This window comes from Podarcis raffonei, chromosome Z (assembly GCF_027172205.1).
Source record: "Podarcis raffonei isolate rPodRaf1 chromosome Z, rPodRaf1.pri, whole genome shotgun sequence".
Lineage (NCBI taxonomy): Eukaryota > Metazoa > Chordata > Lepidosauria > Squamata > Lacertidae > Podarcis > Podarcis raffonei.
The window spans coordinates 14094733-14112693 of NC_070621.1; the positions used below are offsets into that span (position 1 = coordinate 14094733).

The window sequence follows — 17961 nt, forward strand, 5'->3', positions numbered from 1 at the left end:
TCAGGAGAGACGATGAGACTCAGTGTGGACAATACTGAGCTGGTTGAACCCAGTGCCCTGGCTCAGTTATAAGACAGCATCCTATGGTTCTGTTCAATTCAGCCCTTCATTCAGATACATGCGGACTAGGTCCCAGGTTCATTCCCCAGCAGCATCTCCAGGGCTGGCTGAGAAAGACCCTGCCTGAAACCCCGGAGAGCCGCTGCCAGTCAGTGTAGACATTACTGAGCCTGAAAGACCAGTGATCTGACTCCAAATAAGACAGCTTCTGGTGTTCTTCCTGTGTTCCCATGAGGTGCCCTGTGGCACCTTAAATGGTATCCCACAAAATTTTAAAGGTGACTTTAAAAACCTCAAGTTTTCAGAAGAAATATCAGTGATCCGGGACATTTTTAGTTTTCTTACTGAAAGAATTGGAAATGCAGTTCCTGCCTGGAGGCCCCTGTAATGTACAGGAAAGGTGATGGGGGAAGCCCAGGGCATGATCCATCAAGACATTCCACTCCCCAGAAGCACAGCAGGGGGGTGGGGCGAAGGGAGCTCTCCCCATGGATCACAGTGCCCAAAGGTGGAAAACTAATTAGGTTTCAATATACAAGATGCACATTTAAGAAAGAACACGCTCCCCCCCCCGCCCTGCTAATTACCAGGACAAAATATTTTAAAAGGCATAAGTGAGCCCTGCCTACAGGAAAGGGGCCTTAATTACAGGAAAGTGCCTTAGTTTTGATGGCAGGGTATGCATTTTGAAGTGAGCAGGGGAATTCTTTTTAATACAAACACTTCATTATCTTTTCATGGGAACAGGTGATTAACACAGCTCCAGATCCTTCTTGCACAAAGGAAATCTGAGTCCTCGGTTGGGACTCATTTAGCAGTTGCTGCCATTTTGAGATGTATTTAATGGAAATCCAGGCCTTTTTAATTCCTTCAAGATTTTAGAACCTCAGCATTGCTCAGTATTTTTGCTTTTTTTGGAGAAAAGGAGAGGTGATGGGAGTTGAAGCTCATTCATGTACAGGGGGCACCACGTTGCCTATCCCGGCTTAATGTAATATGTTGAGGCCATGTTGTACTTATCACTAAGCCCACAATTAAAACCATTTTGCATAGCAATGAAGGTCAGATGACATCACTAAATGTAGGAAGCTTCCATATACTGATCAGGTGATCAGTGGTGTCCACATGGGCTGGCAACAGCTCTCCCACATCTCAGGCAAGGGAGTCTTTCCCAGCCCTTCCCAGAGATACGGCTGGGGATTGAACCTTGGGCCTTCTGCATGCAAAGCAGGTGCGCAACCCTACTGAGCTTTGGCGCAGTCCTCTCTCCTCCCCACTTTCTCTCAAAAGACCTGGGCAAAGAGGTACATTTTTGTGAAAAATTATACAAGGAGGGGGCCACACTCAACTCGTAAGGGGGGATGTTCCATAGCCTGCTGCACATCAGCGCACCTCCTACAAACTTGACATGGCAGTGGCATTTCTAGCCTCCTCATTCCGCACATGCAAGTCTATATTCTATGGTCCCCTTCACTGACTTGTTCTCCTCTAGACACTTTGGGTTGTATCTCCCAGTTAACCTGGCTTTTTGGACTACAACTCCCATCAGCCTCAGCTAGCACAATCCAGTGGTTCCCAAAGTCTTTCAGGCCACTCCCCCCTTGGCTCCATAAACTCATCCCCAGTGCTCCCTACCCTATAAAAAGCATTATTCAGAATTTGCATGATTCACCAAGGGCAATAACAACACAGTGCAATTCAAAACACTGTGTTAATCAATGGCAGAGTTATTCAAAAGACAATTAAATATATTTAGGTTAATTCAACAAAATTGATGAACTTGATCCAGTGATAACATCTTCCCACTTTGGCAACCCTTAGCCTTGACAAACGGACTGGCTTGGCAAGCTTGCTCTCATGCATTCTACCCCAGACACAGGATCCCAATACTTGGAAGGGACTCCTGGCATCATCCAGACTGACCCCTCCCCTCAAACTCATATCTTTGGTTCTAGTCCAGCAGTCCTCATTTGTCTTGTGTCTAAATGCTGACTTTTTCTCCCTGCCCTCTTTTCTTTCTTTTTCTCCCATGTCCAGCATTTGGCTCCAGCAGCCCAGGCCCTGTGTTTGGGCAAGCGACCAACACCAGTGGGAACCTCTTTGGCCAGGTAATCTTTCCTAAACTTATCGTCACGCTTCTTCATGGGCAAAAAAACCCCTGTCCTTGGTTCTGGTGGGAAGAGCAGGGGAATCCCTCTTAGGGGTTTATATATTCCAAGACCGTAGATCAGGAGTAGCCGATGTGTTGCCTTCTGGATGCTGCTCGTCTCCTGCCTCCCATCATTCCTGGCCAGGGCTGCTGGAAGCTGGAATCCAACAACATTCTGGAGGGCACTACCTTGGTTCATCCTGCCGTAGATTTGCATTGTGGTCGATTCAGGGACATGCAAGGAAGTGCTTCATACAGTGCAGAGCAATATGAGTCGAGGATACCTTAAAGACCACATGAGCTTTTATATCCTAGCTCACCTGACCATGAAAAAATGCCTGTGCTTTGCCTTCACTGTTTGAAGCAGTGCTGTTGCTGAACATCAGTTTTTGGGAACCCCAGAAAGAAGAAAGTTGCTCCTTTTGCTTCGATCCTGCTTGTGGGTTTCCCATTGGGGCAACTGGGTGGCCACTCTGAGAACAGGATACTGCACCAGATGGGCCGCTGGCCTGATCCAGCAGGCTTTCCTTATCATCTTAAATCTGTTCCCCAAAACCCAATCTCCCATCTTGCAGAAACTGATTGGCTGGCTCCTATCTTGCCTCCCTCCCCACCTCGCCCACTTTGCTAATCACACAGGATTCAGATTCTTTCCCCTAGAAAATATGGCTCCTGTGTGCTTAGCAGAGTAGGGGGAAGAAGAGCCTAGAAGACGGAAGGAAATACATTGTCCTTCGCAGCTTGCGAGTATTCAGATGTCTATAGCCCACCACAGTTCCCCAGAGGTACAGATGAAGTTGAACACATTGTCTACTTAATACTTGCTTTCTAAACTCATGGCTGTCCCGTCCCATTCATCTGTCAGGTTAGCAGATAATGCCAAGCAGTAACTCTTTGGTGGTGGTACCTAAACCCTGGAATCTGTTTCCAGCTTCAGGACAGTCAGTCCTAGAGATTGACCCTTTTAAATAAGATGTCAAAACTTTTCAGGGATGTTTTTATGTGCATGCATGCATGGGTTTGTGTTTTATCTTCCTCTGTTGCTGTTGGGATTTAAAAAATAATAATTGTGACTTTCTTTTCCTTTAATTGTAGTCTACTTTAACAAATAACTTTTGAAAATCATGCTATATACATTTCGCCAAATTTGTTGTATGTAAAAGCGGTATATAAGTACAGTCATACCTCTAGTTGCGTTTGCTTCATGTTGCAGATTTTCGGGTTGTGAACGTGGCATACCTGGAACTTCCAGATTTTGCCACACGTGCAGAAGTGTTCTGCGTGCTTTGCACATGCGCAGAAGTACTCTATCATGCTCCGCGTTTGTGCAGAAGCACCTCTCTTGTTGCAGACTTTTTGGGGTGCAAATGGCACCCCAGGATGGATCATGTTTGCAACTAGAGGTACCACTGTATCTAAAATATAGTCGGAGAATTTGCAAGCCCACTAACACTTTTTGGATCCTAGCCCAAGTCTGCAGGGGTGCTTGAGGAATGCTTCTAGTCCTCATGGAATCTGGCCCCTGTGTACCTGCGAGCCAGTGAAAACAGTTCTCCCCCACTTTTTGTTCCTCCTTACAGCAGACTTCTTCTGGCGGGGGTCTCTTCGGGTCTGGAAGTAGCAGCGGGAGAGGTGGTGGTTTCTTCAGTGGCCTAGGAGGAAAGCCAAGCCATGAGGCAGCAAATAAGAACCCTTTCAGCGCCACTGGTGGGGGATTTGGTTCCTCGGCCACCCAGAGTAAGTATTGCCAAGTCTTGCGTGTTCATTGTCATAGCCACTCCATCTTTGTTCTTCAGAACTGGCTGATTCACACAGGGTGTTCTCCCCACCCCCCAATGCTGGAAGACCTGCATCACCTTATGTGAATGACCTATGCCGTGTAGAACTTCCCCCTCAGTGGAGCACTTTATGAATTGAATCTGTTTGCATTGACAGTGGAAGCAAGGAAGCAAGTGATCAACTGGTGTGGACCAGGGACTTAATTTCTAGGCCATGGGTTGGCAAACTAAGGTCCACAGGCCGGATCAGGCCCAGTTGCCTTCTGGATCTGGCCCGCGGACGATCCAGGAATCACCTCATAGATCGCCAGCGCGCGTTCTTTTCCTCTCCCTCCCTTTCCCTCGCATGGCGGCGGCAGTGCCTCCTCTCTCCCTCCCTCCTCCTGGCTTCTCCCTGCCCTGCCTAGAGAAGGAAGGGGGCTGGGCTTTGTTGGTGCCAGCAGCAGTAGCACTTGAGTGGCTGCCATTTTAAGCAGCCCCTCTTCAGAGCCCTTTCACACGCTGCTCATCGTCCCTTTGCCCCCACCAGCCCCTGCCGCTCGCAAGACACAGGTAAGCAGCCACTGGGGCTCGTGGTGCTCTTGCATCATTCTACCCCCAATATAGTCCGGCCCCCCACAAGGTCTGAGGGACAGTGGACTGGCCCCCTGCTGAAGAATTTTGCTGACCCCTTTTCTAGGCCAACCAGAATCTTTTGGCTTTCACAGGAGCAACAAAGCCCAGGGTGGGGATGGGAATGGATTTTGGAAGTGACAGTGGTGGGGAGATCAAGTCTGCTTGGCGGTCAACCATTAGTTACAGAGCTCCTGGGTTTGTGATTTCAAATCTTGGTTCACATGGGCTCAGTTCAGTGTCCCTATAAGCAGCTTAGGACCCATGTACCACTTAGGTGTCTCTTCACACATAAACCTGCTTTTGCATTGAATTTCTGCACCGGAGGCCCTTCTCTGGGCCCCTCTCCTGCTGGAAGTGAGATAGGTCCTGTCAGGCCTTTTAGAAGTGTTTTAACTTTTGTGTTAAGTTGTGTTTCCATTTCTGTCTTTGCCAAAGGCCCCATTCTCACCATACACTTAAAGCACTATGGTCCCACTTTGAACAGTCATGGCTTCCCCCAAAGAATTCTGGGAACTGTAGTTTGTTCAGGGTGGTCAGAGTTGTTAGGAGACTGCTGTCCCAGCTCACAGAGCTACAGTTCCCAGAGTTCCCTGGGAAGAAAGATTGATTGTAAAAACCACTCCAGGAGGGAAAGAAGGGTCACTTAACAACCCTCAGCACTCTTAACTCTCCCAAGTCCCCAACCCAACCCAACCCAACCCTACTTCACACCCTCCTTGAGTGTGTTTGCCTGGCTGCAATGTGTCCTTGAACTCTGATCACGCCTCTTGCTTGCCTGATGGAGGACAGAAAGGAGTGTGTGTATGTGAAGTTGTGTAGAAACTAGCCTACTGTACAAAGGCAGAATTGCCGTTAGTTGCTCCACCCACACTTGCCACTGGCCCTGCCATGTGGCCCCAGGGAGGTTGTCCAGAAGGGAAAGTAGCCCTTGGTCTGAAAAAAATTCCCCTCCCTGATTTAGCTCCAGTGCATACTAAGGCTTTTTAATGTAGTGGTGTCAGTATTTTGGAACCTTTTTCCTATTGAAATGAGATGAGTACTTACAGTTTTGACATTTTGTCACCTGCTGAAAATGCTTTTCTGCCACTGAGCACTCTTAGGACATTAATTTGATTCAGCAGTCATTCCTTTCTGCATTATGATCAGCCAACTATAGGGGTAGAAAGGGCTTTATTCTCCTCAGTATTTGTGCGCAGGGGGTTGGGCCCCACCAGTGTTGAGCAGGCCGCCATTCCCTGCCACCCGCCGCCACCGGGAGAGCACTCATGTGCTAGGTGGGGCCGGGACGTGTGGAGAGGGGAAATCGCCCTCTGCGTATGTTATACCGTGCTGCTGCCAGGCGGGCAGGGGCAGGTCGTGCAAAGGGGCGTATGATGTCATGCACTGCCATGCCCCCTCAATGCGGGGGGCAAGTCGGTACCCCGATTGTATAATGTAATTATTTTTTACACCACCAATATATTTTTCTTATGAGTTGATGGTTTGTTAATATTCTTACATAATAATAATAATAATAATAATAATAATAATAATAATAATAATAATAATAGTGTCACTCTGATAAGTTTTCTAATCCAAATTAATGTAGTGAATAATCCATATATACTCTCTCTCTCTCTCTCTCTCTCTCTCTCTCTCTCACACACACACACACACACACACACACACAACCTTACACATACACACACACACACACACACAATAAAGGGGGCTGGGTTCAGAAAGAAGCTGCAGTCTTGAGCCCAATCCCCTAAATCTTAAGGACAAAGAGGTCTAGAAACATACACATGTGCCTTATCCTTGAGTGGTAAAGAGAAGTTTCCACACACTCACAACACTAGAACTCCTTTGAACTTTCCTGGGCCCTGAGGTTTGCAAGATGATTCTGATTCTGAAGATCAGTGAGGCTTTCACTTCTGTGAGCCATAACTAGACATGTAGAGGCACTTTGAGAAGAAAGGCTTTATACTCTCTCTTTGTGCACATTATAATGCATCTGTCTCACTGCATTTGCTGAAAATGCAGGGACAAGTAGCATTGGTGTCCTGAATCCATAATGGGGGGGGGGGCTGCATCTGTAGCCCTTTTGCTCAACCCATCAGGGAGACAGGCCCAATTGGGCCTTCTAGTGATAGCAGTGGGGCTGCTCCCAAAACCCTCTGCTTCAGGGCTTCCTGTAGACAGCTGCTGGCAGGGGTTCCAGTATCCAGCCTACTTCCTGCCTGTCCACACTTTTGGCAGGCAGAATGAGAAGAGACAGCAGAAACCGCAACCTGGTGGAAAAGTGGTTTGGGTTACAGCCTTAACCCAACAGGCTGGAAGCCTATGGGGCTCCAACTCCCATCAGCCCTTAACTGATGATCCCCAGAACATAACCCCCATGTAAGTTGCAGGCTTACTGTATTTCTCTGTTATAATATTTTGCTGCTTATTACATGTGACTTTGATTCCTAGCATGATAAGGTGGTAAATTTTACATTGATGGCTATCAGTAGATGGTTGTCATTTAAAATCTTTTCTCCTGCTCTTCATAGAGGAGTCACCCCTCCCTTTTCTGTGGTGTCATGACGCTCAGTATTCACATTTTAAGATGGGCAGTTTGATACAAAGCCCCCCCCCCCCCTGCAGACATCACTTCTTTGATTCAAGACTGGTTGTTGCTGGTTCAGATGGTCAACCTCTTCTGAAAAGCAGATGGCTTGAGGGAGCCCAGAAAGCCAAATAGTGCAGAGGGGAGGAAAAACAACCCAGTGTGTCTAGCTTATTTGACCCGGAAGAGAATCCCATACAATCTTCTCAGGGAGTGTATATGTGTGCATGTGGTATAGCAGCAGTAGCAGTTCAGATAATAAGTCTAATGGTCCTGAAGTTCAATGAAAAGGGGGGGGGGGAGTCTTTCCATTTCCAGAAAAGATGCTGTTCATCTGTTGCCGATTCTTTCTCACCATAGGCAAGCGGTGACATGTGCCACCTTAAACCCCTGATCCTCATTGTGTCTCCCCCCCCATTGGGCTTTGGGCACTTTTTGGGGGAGGTGGGCCTTTTTCTGGTATGTAAGAAAAGACTCTCGTTTCTCCCTGCCCCAGATACGTCAAGCCTTTTTGGAAACAGCGGTGCCAAGACCTTTGGATTTGGCACCACCGCCTCCTTTGGCGAGCAGAAGCCGATGGGCACATTCAGCTCTGGTGGAGGGAGCGTGGCATCTCAAGGCTTTGGGTTCTCCAGCCCGACTAAAGCAGGTATTAGTTTGTCTATTGTTTCTTCTTCTGAACATAGGAAGCTGCCTTCTGCCAAGTCAGACCCTTTGGTCCATCTGCCCCAGTAGAGTCAGTGCTGACTGGCAGAAATGGCCCTTCTCCCAGGGTTTCAGGCAGGGGACATTCCCAGCTCTACCTAGAGATGCTAGGGATTGAACCTGGGACCTTCTGCATGTAGAGTGGATGCTCTACAACCAAGCTTTCCCCACTATAGGGAGAAATGGGGAGAACTTGTTCTTCTAGCATGGGGAAGATCCTCCTGCCTTTTGAACAACAGTTACATCAGATCTTGCGTTCTAGGCCAACTTACACATCACCACGTAGGGGACATTGGCTTTGAGTTTTCTTGTGGATTTTCCCTTGTGGCTTCCAGTTGGGCCTTGTGGGAACCTGATAAAGGGCAAGATGAGCCACTTGCCTGATACAGCAGCCAGACACTTCTGATGCTCTCCTGTTCTCCCTTCCGCTTTTCACTTCTTTCTTCTTTTCAAGGCTCAGATTGGCTGCCGAACAAAAAACTGTGCAGCCAGGAGGTGCAAAGGGTGTGATTCCGGAGCGTGTTGAGAGGAAAAGAGAACAACTGAGAGGCAGTGAGGGGAAAGAAAGCGGGGTGCTGCAGGAGTCAGGGGAGAAAGTGGAGTCAGACACATGCACAGAGGGAGGGAGGAGGCAACCATGTACACAAGTGTTGATTATGGTAAAACAGGTGGTCTTCTTTTTATGGGTCTTTCCCCACCACTGTTGTCATCAAATTGTAGATCACATATTTCTCCAGATATGTAGTGAACTGACCCAAGAGGAGGGTGGGGAGAAGCAACCATTGAGGATGGTGCCCTCAATACTATATTAGTGTTACCACAGGGTACAAAAGGATGGGTGACCCTTTCATGTTGTGACTTTTAATGGTTGTGCTTATGTCCTGCTGTCAGGCTTCCTTTTGGGTCATCTGGTTGACCACTGTGAGAATAGCATGGTGAATTTAGATGGGCCTTTGGCCTGATCCAGCCGCCAGGCTCTTCTTAAATTCATATCAGGGTGCTCTGCAGTTCAGACCAGGAGCTCTGTAGATCAGGTGCTGGTTCCCTGTGCCACTGGTACTGGTGGATGGCAGAAAGGAAATGACCACAGCTCAGTGGCTGAGCACCTGCTTTGCATGCCGCAGGTCCCCTTACGGTAGAACATGATATATAGTGCTATCGGAGGCAGCTTGACTCTGAATACTAGTTGCTGAGAATTGCAAGAGGGGAGAGCAGTATTGCACTCAAGTCTTGCTTGCAAGCTTCTCACTGGGGCATCTGGTTGGCCACAGTGAGAACAGGATATTGGGCCAGCTAGACTTATGGCCTGGTGCAGCAACCAGGCTCTTCTTATGTTCTTAACTTGCAATACATGCATTGGTTCCCACGAAACTTGGAGGACATGGGTAAAACCCAATGGCTCATGGACAAAAGTGTCACAGGATCTCTAATCTCCGCTAAATAATTCAGCTGCAGCTCTCTCTTTTCCCCCCCAGACAGTTGTGTTTACAACCGGGTAGTATCTGTTACATTGGTTGGGACTGGAATTTCACCCTGGGTATTAAAATGCACCTCCAGTGAAAAACAGCAAGGAGCTATATTGGTAGTCATTTCTTATAGCAGACAGGCAGCCTGTTAATAAGATGGAAGTGTGCGTTGAAAAGTGTACACGTAAAACAGTAAAAAACTGAGCTGCATGGAAGACTGGGGGAGGGGAGTTAATTCCATGCCAGGGATTATTGGCAAATGGACAGAAAATAGGAGTAGCCAGTATGATTCCTCTATGTACATCTGCAGGGCAGCCTTAGTTGAAATGCAGGTGATGCTTGTGTGCTCCAGTAAACCATGGTTTAGCAGGAAGTGAACCCTGCCCAGCCTGGTTGCACTCACTTGGCTGCTCCCTCTGGTGCAAGCAGGAGAAGCATAACGAGAGGACACAGTTAAGCTTGGCTTCCTATGACAAACCTGTGTGGTTTGTTTTCCCCTGGCAAGTCAGAATCACAAGCCACAGCCTTCAACCATGGTTCTTCGTTTGCTTTCAAATCCTACCTTGATTGGGAAAAGCAAACCCCAGCCTCAGCTTTGGATGTTACAGGAAGCCAGTCTTAGTTGTGGCTTCCTGACTTGTTTCTCCTGTCTCATGCCAGGGTAAGAGCAAAGTGAGGAGTGATCAGACAACTCTGCAGAAGCATGCCTCTTGTTCCCAATAAGGCAACACCTTGTTCTGACTTGTCATGCATCACCTGTGAACAGAGCCAGTGTGCAGATATGGGTTTTTTAGGTCAAAAAAGAGCAGGTCAGCCAGAATTATCATAAGTGGCACCTTTCCTAAGAGGGGACTTAGAGGTTGGGTGTTGCTTTCTTTTAATTGAATCCCTCCGCCAGCTTCTATCCCAAGGATGGGGAACCTGTGGCCCTCCAGATGTCATTGGACTCCAGCTTCCATCAGCCCCAGCCAGCAGGGCACAGTGGTCAGGAATGACGGGAGTTGTTGTCCAGCCATATCTGAAGGGCCACTGGTTTCTCACCACTGTTCCATCATACCTACACTTGATGCATAGGTACAATAGAGGCATATCAAATTATTCATGGTGTGGAGGTGGGGGGGGATATAGGATTCCCCACTTCCTTTTTCTGTAATACTCAAACTCAAGTTGTTAGACAGTAGATTCAGGACAGACTAAAGAAATTAATTCTTTGGACAATGCAGAATTTAATGTGTGGAATTTTCTGCCACGAGCTGTCTTGGTGGTCTTTAATGGGCAGTGGAGAAATTCATGAAGGAGGGCAAAGTTTGTCCACGTTGTTAGCATGCTAGGGGGCAGACAATGGAGGAGTGGGCTTTGGTTTTCCCATCCTACTTATGGGCCTCCAGGATGCATTTGGCAGCCCACTATGTGGGAAAACGGAGTTTTGGACTGGATTGGCATGGGGTATGGACACTTTCTAAGCCCAAGGGCTGTATGCTGGTGCTGGAGAGGTCCAGAGGCAATAGTGGGCGGAGCAATGATTATCAATTGTCCCTTTACAGGGACATTTGTCCCTGTAGGCTGGTTTCTTCTCACATCCACTTGCTGTTCTCCATCCAAGCAAGCAAAAGGCATTGTCAGAGTTCAAGGGCACATTTTGGCCAAGGAAGGTGCAAAGTGGGGTCGTGTGTGTTGTCTGTGGAGAGTCCCAAGGACTAGGCAGGGGAGCCCTTGGAGGGGCTACATTTGTCCCCCAGACCTGATGTTACCCACCCCTGTGATTATGGGCCTTTGGTCTGACCCAACAGGGCTGCTTTCTTTGGCTTTCCTCCTTTACTTTAGAATATTATTATTTTATGCTGTTTTGCAGGACCAAGACCATTTTGAAGGGGGTTTCAGATAAATAAGTAAAAATTGTAACACAAAACACAATTAAATAACAGCATTTCGGCTCTGGTCTTCAAAACCACACAGAGTTGGAAATTTCCAAAAGCTAAAAAAAGAGGAGCATAAACACACAAAAACGGCACCCATCCCCACCGACTGTCAAGTCAGCCTGTGTCATCAGATGCCATCATGCTGAAAATAGGGAGGGTGTTCTAAAGCCCCCCCAGCTTCCTAACCAAAGGTGAATTGGAAAAGGAGTGTCTAAAAGAAAATGGGGGTGGAAACAAATGTATCTCGCAGAGAAGGAAGTTACATAGGTGAAGAGGCCACCACCAGAAAGGCTCCATCACACATTCCTTCCCACTAGCCAGATTTGTACCTGCTGTCATGTTGGTGAGCTGAAGGCAAACAAATTGGTTCATTTCTTGGCTCAGTGTCACACACTTCCCGTGTGAGCCGTGAGTTTGTTTTTACAGGAGAGGCTCAAAAGATGGTGAATCGTGCCCCGGCGCCCAAGCACTTTTTTGCACTCCTAGGAAAGGGCCGAGATGTTACTGGCTGTATGAGAGATGCTGCAAGCAGACTTTCAAGCAGACCTTGAATACTTTTTATTTCCCATACACCTAGTGTCTCCTTTTTTACGTACGTTTCTTTGTGAAAGCATAGCCCTGAAAAGCAGCTCAGAAAATAACCTTTTGGGGGGGGGATAAAGACCCCCCTCCCTCAGCTGTCACCAGTCATTCCCATTAGGCTGCCTCAGTAGGAGAGATGGGAAGCAGGGCTCATCCCATCAGCTCTGCCAGAATACCAGCTCCATCAAGCCAGCCGGTCCTTATAAGAATGGCTGTTTAAGAACGGGTGCCCAGATTTGCTTTTTTCCTCTTCCCTTCTTGTCCCATTTTCCTCGTTTGTCATGTGTTTCTTTTCTTTCTTTCTTTTTAAGCTTGTAAGCCAGCCTTGTTTTCAGTTGATTTCACAGATACAGGCTGCTGCAGGAGCCTTTTTAAGGGGCTGGAATGGAAAAGTAATGTGCAAACACTGATAAATAAATAAATAAATAAATAAATAAATAAATAAATAAAGCAAGCTTGGCATCAGTTAAAATGAAAGTGGGGCAACAGGAAATGGCATCATAGACTTGGGAATGTCTTGCTTTCCTCCTGGTCTGCTTGTGGCAGGTCAGGGGTGTGTGGATAGCTTGCCTCTAGGGTGCAACACACCGCTGTGCTGAAATGGTTGCAGTTTTGCTGGCGACATCAGAAAACAGCTACCTTAGCAACTGCTATAGCTTCCCCCCTCCTTTCCCCCTTCTTTTGCTGAGAGCTGCTGCTGCTGGCGGCAGCAGCAACTGCTGCTTTTTCATGCAGGCGCTCTAGAGCGGGCGTTCTTGGCCTGTTTTTCTTTTAATTCATGTCCAAGGTTTTTCTTCTTAAGGACATGCCTGCAGAATCTAGCCACCCCTTTTGCAGTAAGTGCTGTACGGAGGGTGAAGAAGGCAGCTCTTAATGACAAACTCCCCCATCCCCAAACCCCCCTTCTCTCTCTTTCTCTCTGTCTCTCTCTCTCTCTTTTTGGTGCATTCTTGGGGGGGGTGGAGAGTTGGGGTGATGGTTGCCGATTTGCAGTTCTCAGGGACATCCGGACTCTCGAATGAAGGCCAGCAGGAGGTCGAGGTTCCCCTTAGATGGGAAGTTGGGGAGAATGCAGTGCTGTAAATATGATAGAGCACTTCTCCTTTGCAGACATAGACTGCAACTCTAAAAGAAAAAGAGGAAAACGCTAGCTAAGGCCTTCCTCTGCCTAAAGCTGTTCCTTTCTGCTTCCCCACCCCCACCCCATTCCCACTTTTGCCTCTTGAATTAAGCAATGCTTCTCTCTCTCTCTCTCTCTCTCTCTCTCTCTCTCTCTCTCACACACACACACACACACACACACACACACACACAGACAGACACACACAACACACACACAGAGAGAGTTCAAAATCGTGAGTTCTGGCATCCAAAAAGGTGTTGAGCCTGATCTACATTCTTTGCTTTGCCCAAGAGGCCAAAACCAGAGAGGACTCATCAGACTATTGTCGTCCCCCCCCCCCCAATTTCCTTTTTTTAGTTGCACCTTAAAAAAGGAGGGCAGAGGGTATTTTGTAATATTTACTGACTTCATGTTTTCTAGGATGAAATGGGGGCCTTTGAAAGTGTGTCAGGGCCCCATTGCTTCTGCAGCACAAATAAAGCCCCTCTCCCCCGCAAGTTGAGGTCTGTGGGGCTTCTGCACTGAGAAATGGCCTAACTCTGATTTCTTCTTTCTTTGCTCTTCTTGCCCTGCCTTTCTCCCTCTCTCTCTCTCTCTCTCTCTCTCTCTCTCTCTCTCTCTCTGTTATTTTGACTTTTTATTTATTCTTTTGCTTGTGTATGTCCCTTTCCCTTTTCTTTTCTTTTCTTTGTTTGCCTCTGTGTTTGCTCAGGTGGCTTTGGAGCTGCTCCTGTGTTCGGCAGCCCTCCCACTTTTGGGGGCTCCCCCGGGTTCGGAGGGGTGCCAGCATTCGGTTCAGCCCCAGCCTTTGCAAGCCCTCTGGGCTCGACGGGAGGCAAAGTCTTCGGAGAGGGGACGGCGGCCGCCAACGCTGGAGGATTCGGGTAAGCCACAACAGCAACAAAACAACAGGGTCTTGGGGGGGGGGGTTGCAGTGATATCCAGGTGCCCCATTTTTCTTTCTTCGTTTGAATAAATATTCTGCCACCCTTCATTTCACTACATTTCATTATATTGATTTCTTTAATCAGATTTCTTACTTACCCTTTGCCAGAAGGTGCTGGGGCAGGTAACAGCAATGAATTATACAATTCCCCCCAAATCCCACCCACCTGTGCAAGGGACAGCTGCCTTTGTGCAGTCAGGAACCTTAAAGCCAGGGAAGCTTGCTTTCATTGCAAATCACCAAGCTGGTTAGGATTGGCTGCACTACAGAGTTCCCCATGGAGAACTGTGATAGCAAAGTGAGCTGGGATTGGAAGTCAAGCAGTGCCTATCAGCTTACTTCAAGCTGCATGGGGCTGTTGCTGCCAGCTGATCTTTGGGGCTTGCAAAGAGCCAAACCCAGGGAGCCCCTGCTTAGTGCATTGAAACCTTGACCATCAGCTGATCAGTGGTACTACAACACACTGTGCTATTCTATTTACCAGGCTTGTACAGTGCTTTGAAGTCCTCATTGTGGGGACTTCAAAGCACCCCATTGCCTAATGTCATTGCGATGTCAGTTGATTGGCAGGTGGGTGGCTCTGTTAATAAAAGGAAGGCAGGTGCACCTCACCAAGGAGGGCATTCCACCAACGGGGAGCCACCATTGGGAAGACCCTATCGAGGAAGAACACCAATCCAGGCAGCAGTACCAACATGCCCTCCCTTGCCATTCACAGCAGCCAGGTTGGCTGATTGTGGATTTCTGCCTTCATCTAGCTCCTTTTGCTTCACTTATCTTTTTTAAAAGCCACACTCTCTTTAACCCACTGCTTGCTCCTGCTCTATGTTCCACAGGTTTGGCGGCACAGCCAACACAGTGTCATTCGGAACGCTGGCAAGCCAGAACACCCCTACCTTTGGATCGCTCTCTCAGCAGCCTACGGGTTTTGGCACACAAGGCACTGGCTTCTCCGGTTTCGGGTCGAGTGGAGGAGGAGGTATGAGCTGTTCTTGACCCTAAATAGAAGGGAGTTTGGAGAAGTGGGAGCATAGGGAGCTTCAGCACTTTGTCATAACCTGTTAGAGGCTGGATTTCAGATGCAAACCAAGCTTAATCGTATCTTAACGGGGAGCAGGGGTTGCTTTTTAATTTTTTTATTGCATTTATGTCCCACCTTTCTCTCCAAGTTGCTCAGGGTGGTGTACATGGTATCTCTCCCTCATTCAACCACTCACAACAACCCTGTGAGGTAGGTTAGGCTGAGAGGCAATGACTGGCTCAAGGTCACACCCAGTGAACTTTGTGGCCGAGCGTGGATTTAAACCCTAGTCCAACACTTTTAACTGGCCACACCACACTGGCTCTCTGTTGGAGAGACTGAGGGACATAACTGTACCCAGCGTACTTCCTTTCATTCCCCTTTGGGGGTGGGAAAATAGAAAGAGATGTATATTTTAACCCACACTTTTAAAACCTTTATGTAAGGGTTAGAGCCTTTTTAACCACCTAGAGATAATTGCAGTTAAGCAGTACATAAATTGTTTAAATATTTTTAGCAATTTACAAAACACACCAAAGCTGATGTTAAGCCCCCAAACCCAGAAACCTTCCGCCGCCATTCATTTCTCGGGCTTATTGCTCTCTGCACCTTCTAAGTAGGAGTTTGCAGAGTCTGCTCATGAGCATGTGCAGAGTTTCCATCCCCTTGTCCTTGCCCTCCACCTGGTTCTTAGATGTTTTGAGGATTTTTTTCTCAGAACAGGGAAAATGGAAGTCCTACTTCACACAGCCCATAATTAAAATTTGCTCTCACAAGAAATAGTTACAGCCACTAACTTGGGCGGCTCTAAAAGGGGGTTAGACAAATTCAAGGAGGAATTAGGCTGTGTTCTACCTCTCCTGTCAGAGGGAAGGTGTCCCCAGTTGCTGGGAATCACCGCAGAGAAGCTGCTAACAGTTGACAGGACAGTACTGAGCTAGGTGGACCCAGTGGTCTGACTCTTTAGAAGGCAGCTTCCTCTGTGTATGAATTAAAAGAAGAGCTTTGGCTGCGGGTTAGAGTGGACTAGACTGGAGAACTGGAGTGATTGGATACTGGTTAGGGAGCAGAGAGAAACTGTGCTGATGGAATCCTGACACCTTTCCTTAATGTGTGTTTTGTAATATAACCCATCCAATAATCCCTTTAACGTTGCTTTTCTCCCCACCCCTTACAGGCTTTGGCTTTGGATCGTCTAATGCGTAAGTCTCTCTCGTGCTGCCTTCCACGTTGTCGGTAGGTTTTTTCGGTTTATTTTGTGCCAGAAAGAGAGCTTCTTTTGAGGTGAAATATATTATTAAATATGGTAATCCCTTCTTGAATTTTGAATCAGCAAGAGATGATTGTGGGCTTTGTTCCCTCTCTCATTTCCCCTTGTAATAACATTAATGAGAAGCTTAAGATCTAGAAGGCAGTGTTTCTCCCGGGGAGCTGATCCTCCTTTAGAAATAGGCAGCTCATTTCTCCTATTCTTCACCCCACACTTTTTTCCTTTGTAAATGCAGGACTTTAATCAACTATTTTTGGAATGTTCCACAAAGTGGGAACTCAGTAAATGCTCTTTGGAATGCAGAGCTCTCTTGAGTAAACTGAGGCAGCAGTGTGCCCACCATTGGAAAAGTTCCTGAGAGCCACAAGCACTGTGCCAAAGCAAGCTTTGCCATCGTGGTAGAGCACCCATCAGTCTTGGCCTGCAGAGGCATTGTGAGACTCCCATCTCCCCATCAGCCCCAGGCAGTAGTCTAAAATATGTGGAGCATCACAGGTGGTCAAAAGCTGTGCCTTTTGTTATTCTTGTTATTAGTATTATTTATTAACACAATTTTCATAATACAGCCTCCCCCTCATCTCTCAGCAGAGAGAAGGGGTGTCTATAAAGTACAATAAAACAAACAAACAGACAAACCGAAAACACTAATCTATCAGCGCTATCAAAAATCAAGCCCAGAATGTTCAAAGAAAGTTTTGTATGCTGCTGGGAGATGTCAATGCTTATGGGACTGGCCAGTGGTGCAGCCTGGCAATGATTGGCTGAGCTGCCTTTTAATTTCAGAGGTAGGAAGAGCGGGAAGAAGAATCTTGCCTGCCATTAGCTCTCAGCTGCTCAGGTCCATGAGCTTCTAAGGCCAGGCTGGTTAGGGCTGATGGGAGATGGAGTCTTACAAGAGATCTGGCGAGCCACAGCTTTCCCCATGGAACAAGCAGGAGGAGGCCTCAGATTTGGGGGAGATGATCTTTTGAAAAGAGTGTTGGAAAAGGGGAAGGGTCAAAAGGAGAAGGCCTGGAGAGGCAGCCTGAGAGGGTAAGGGGAAAAAATGGTTCAAGAAAGACAAAGCAAGGCCAAATATCCAGACACCAGGAGCTACAAAGGGGAATCCTTCCTTCCTTTCTCTTTCTTTCTTTCTTTCTTTCTTTCTTTCTTTCTTTTTAAAAAGCATTTGTACCTGCTCTTCTGCCAGAAAGTCTCCTAGAGTAACTTACATACAAGCAGTTAAAACAAAGCAGTCCCTGAGACAGAAATATTATTTATTAGTTGGGTTGGGTGGGGTAGAGGGAAGGCCTCTGGACTTTGCCTCACTTGCAAGGCTTGTAGAAGTACCCAAAACAGGGCAAGGTGCCATGAAGCAAGCTAAAAATAAGCTGGGTCTTTCACCCAGGCAGATTGGCAATCTCAACACTTTTTTGGGGGGCAAAATCTTTGGGAGATGCCCTCCTCCTTGGCTCATGGGGATCAGTGAGGGGAATGTGGAGCAGTGGGCACACTTGTTCTCCAGTCCTCACTGTTTGGCTATTTTTAAACCTAATAAATGCTTGTGCTTTGAAGACTCACTTGGGATTGAATATGGGAATTGGTAACACTGGGCTGTGACAAAGAGATATTTGGGTTTTTCTTCCCTTTTTAAAAAATAAGCAGCTTAAGAAGTCTGTTCCCTTTTGGGGGAAAGGGGGTCCAAGACCACTCAACTAGCCTGGACCAGTCAGAGGTCTCCTTAGAGCCCCAAACTCT

General features: G+C 47.4%; 1 protein-coding gene across 6 annotated transcripts in view; it reads left to right on the forward strand.

Annotated features, from left to right (window-relative positions):
- Nucleotides 1–17961, forward strand: part of NUP214 (nucleoporin 214) — an 81121-nt gene that overhangs the window by 62521 nt on the left and 639 nt on the right. For 3 of the 6 annotated variants that reach the window (XM_053373343.1, XM_053373346.1, XM_053373349.1), the window contains 6 exons: nucleotides 2098–2168; nucleotides 3790–3946; nucleotides 7689–7841; nucleotides 13700–13871; nucleotides 14770–14912; nucleotides 16132–16156. In XM_053373343.1, the coding sequence (XP_053229318.1) occupies nucleotides 2098–2168; nucleotides 3790–3946; nucleotides 7689–7841; nucleotides 13700–13871; nucleotides 14770–14912; nucleotides 16132–16156 (721 nt within the window). Of the gene's footprint in view, nucleotides 1–2097; nucleotides 2169–3789; nucleotides 3947–7688; nucleotides 7842–13699; nucleotides 13872–14769; nucleotides 14913–16131; nucleotides 16191–17961 lie in introns of all 6 variants that reach the window. The other 3 variants (XM_053373347.1, XM_053373345.1, XM_053373348.1) reach the window with 3 other exon arrangements.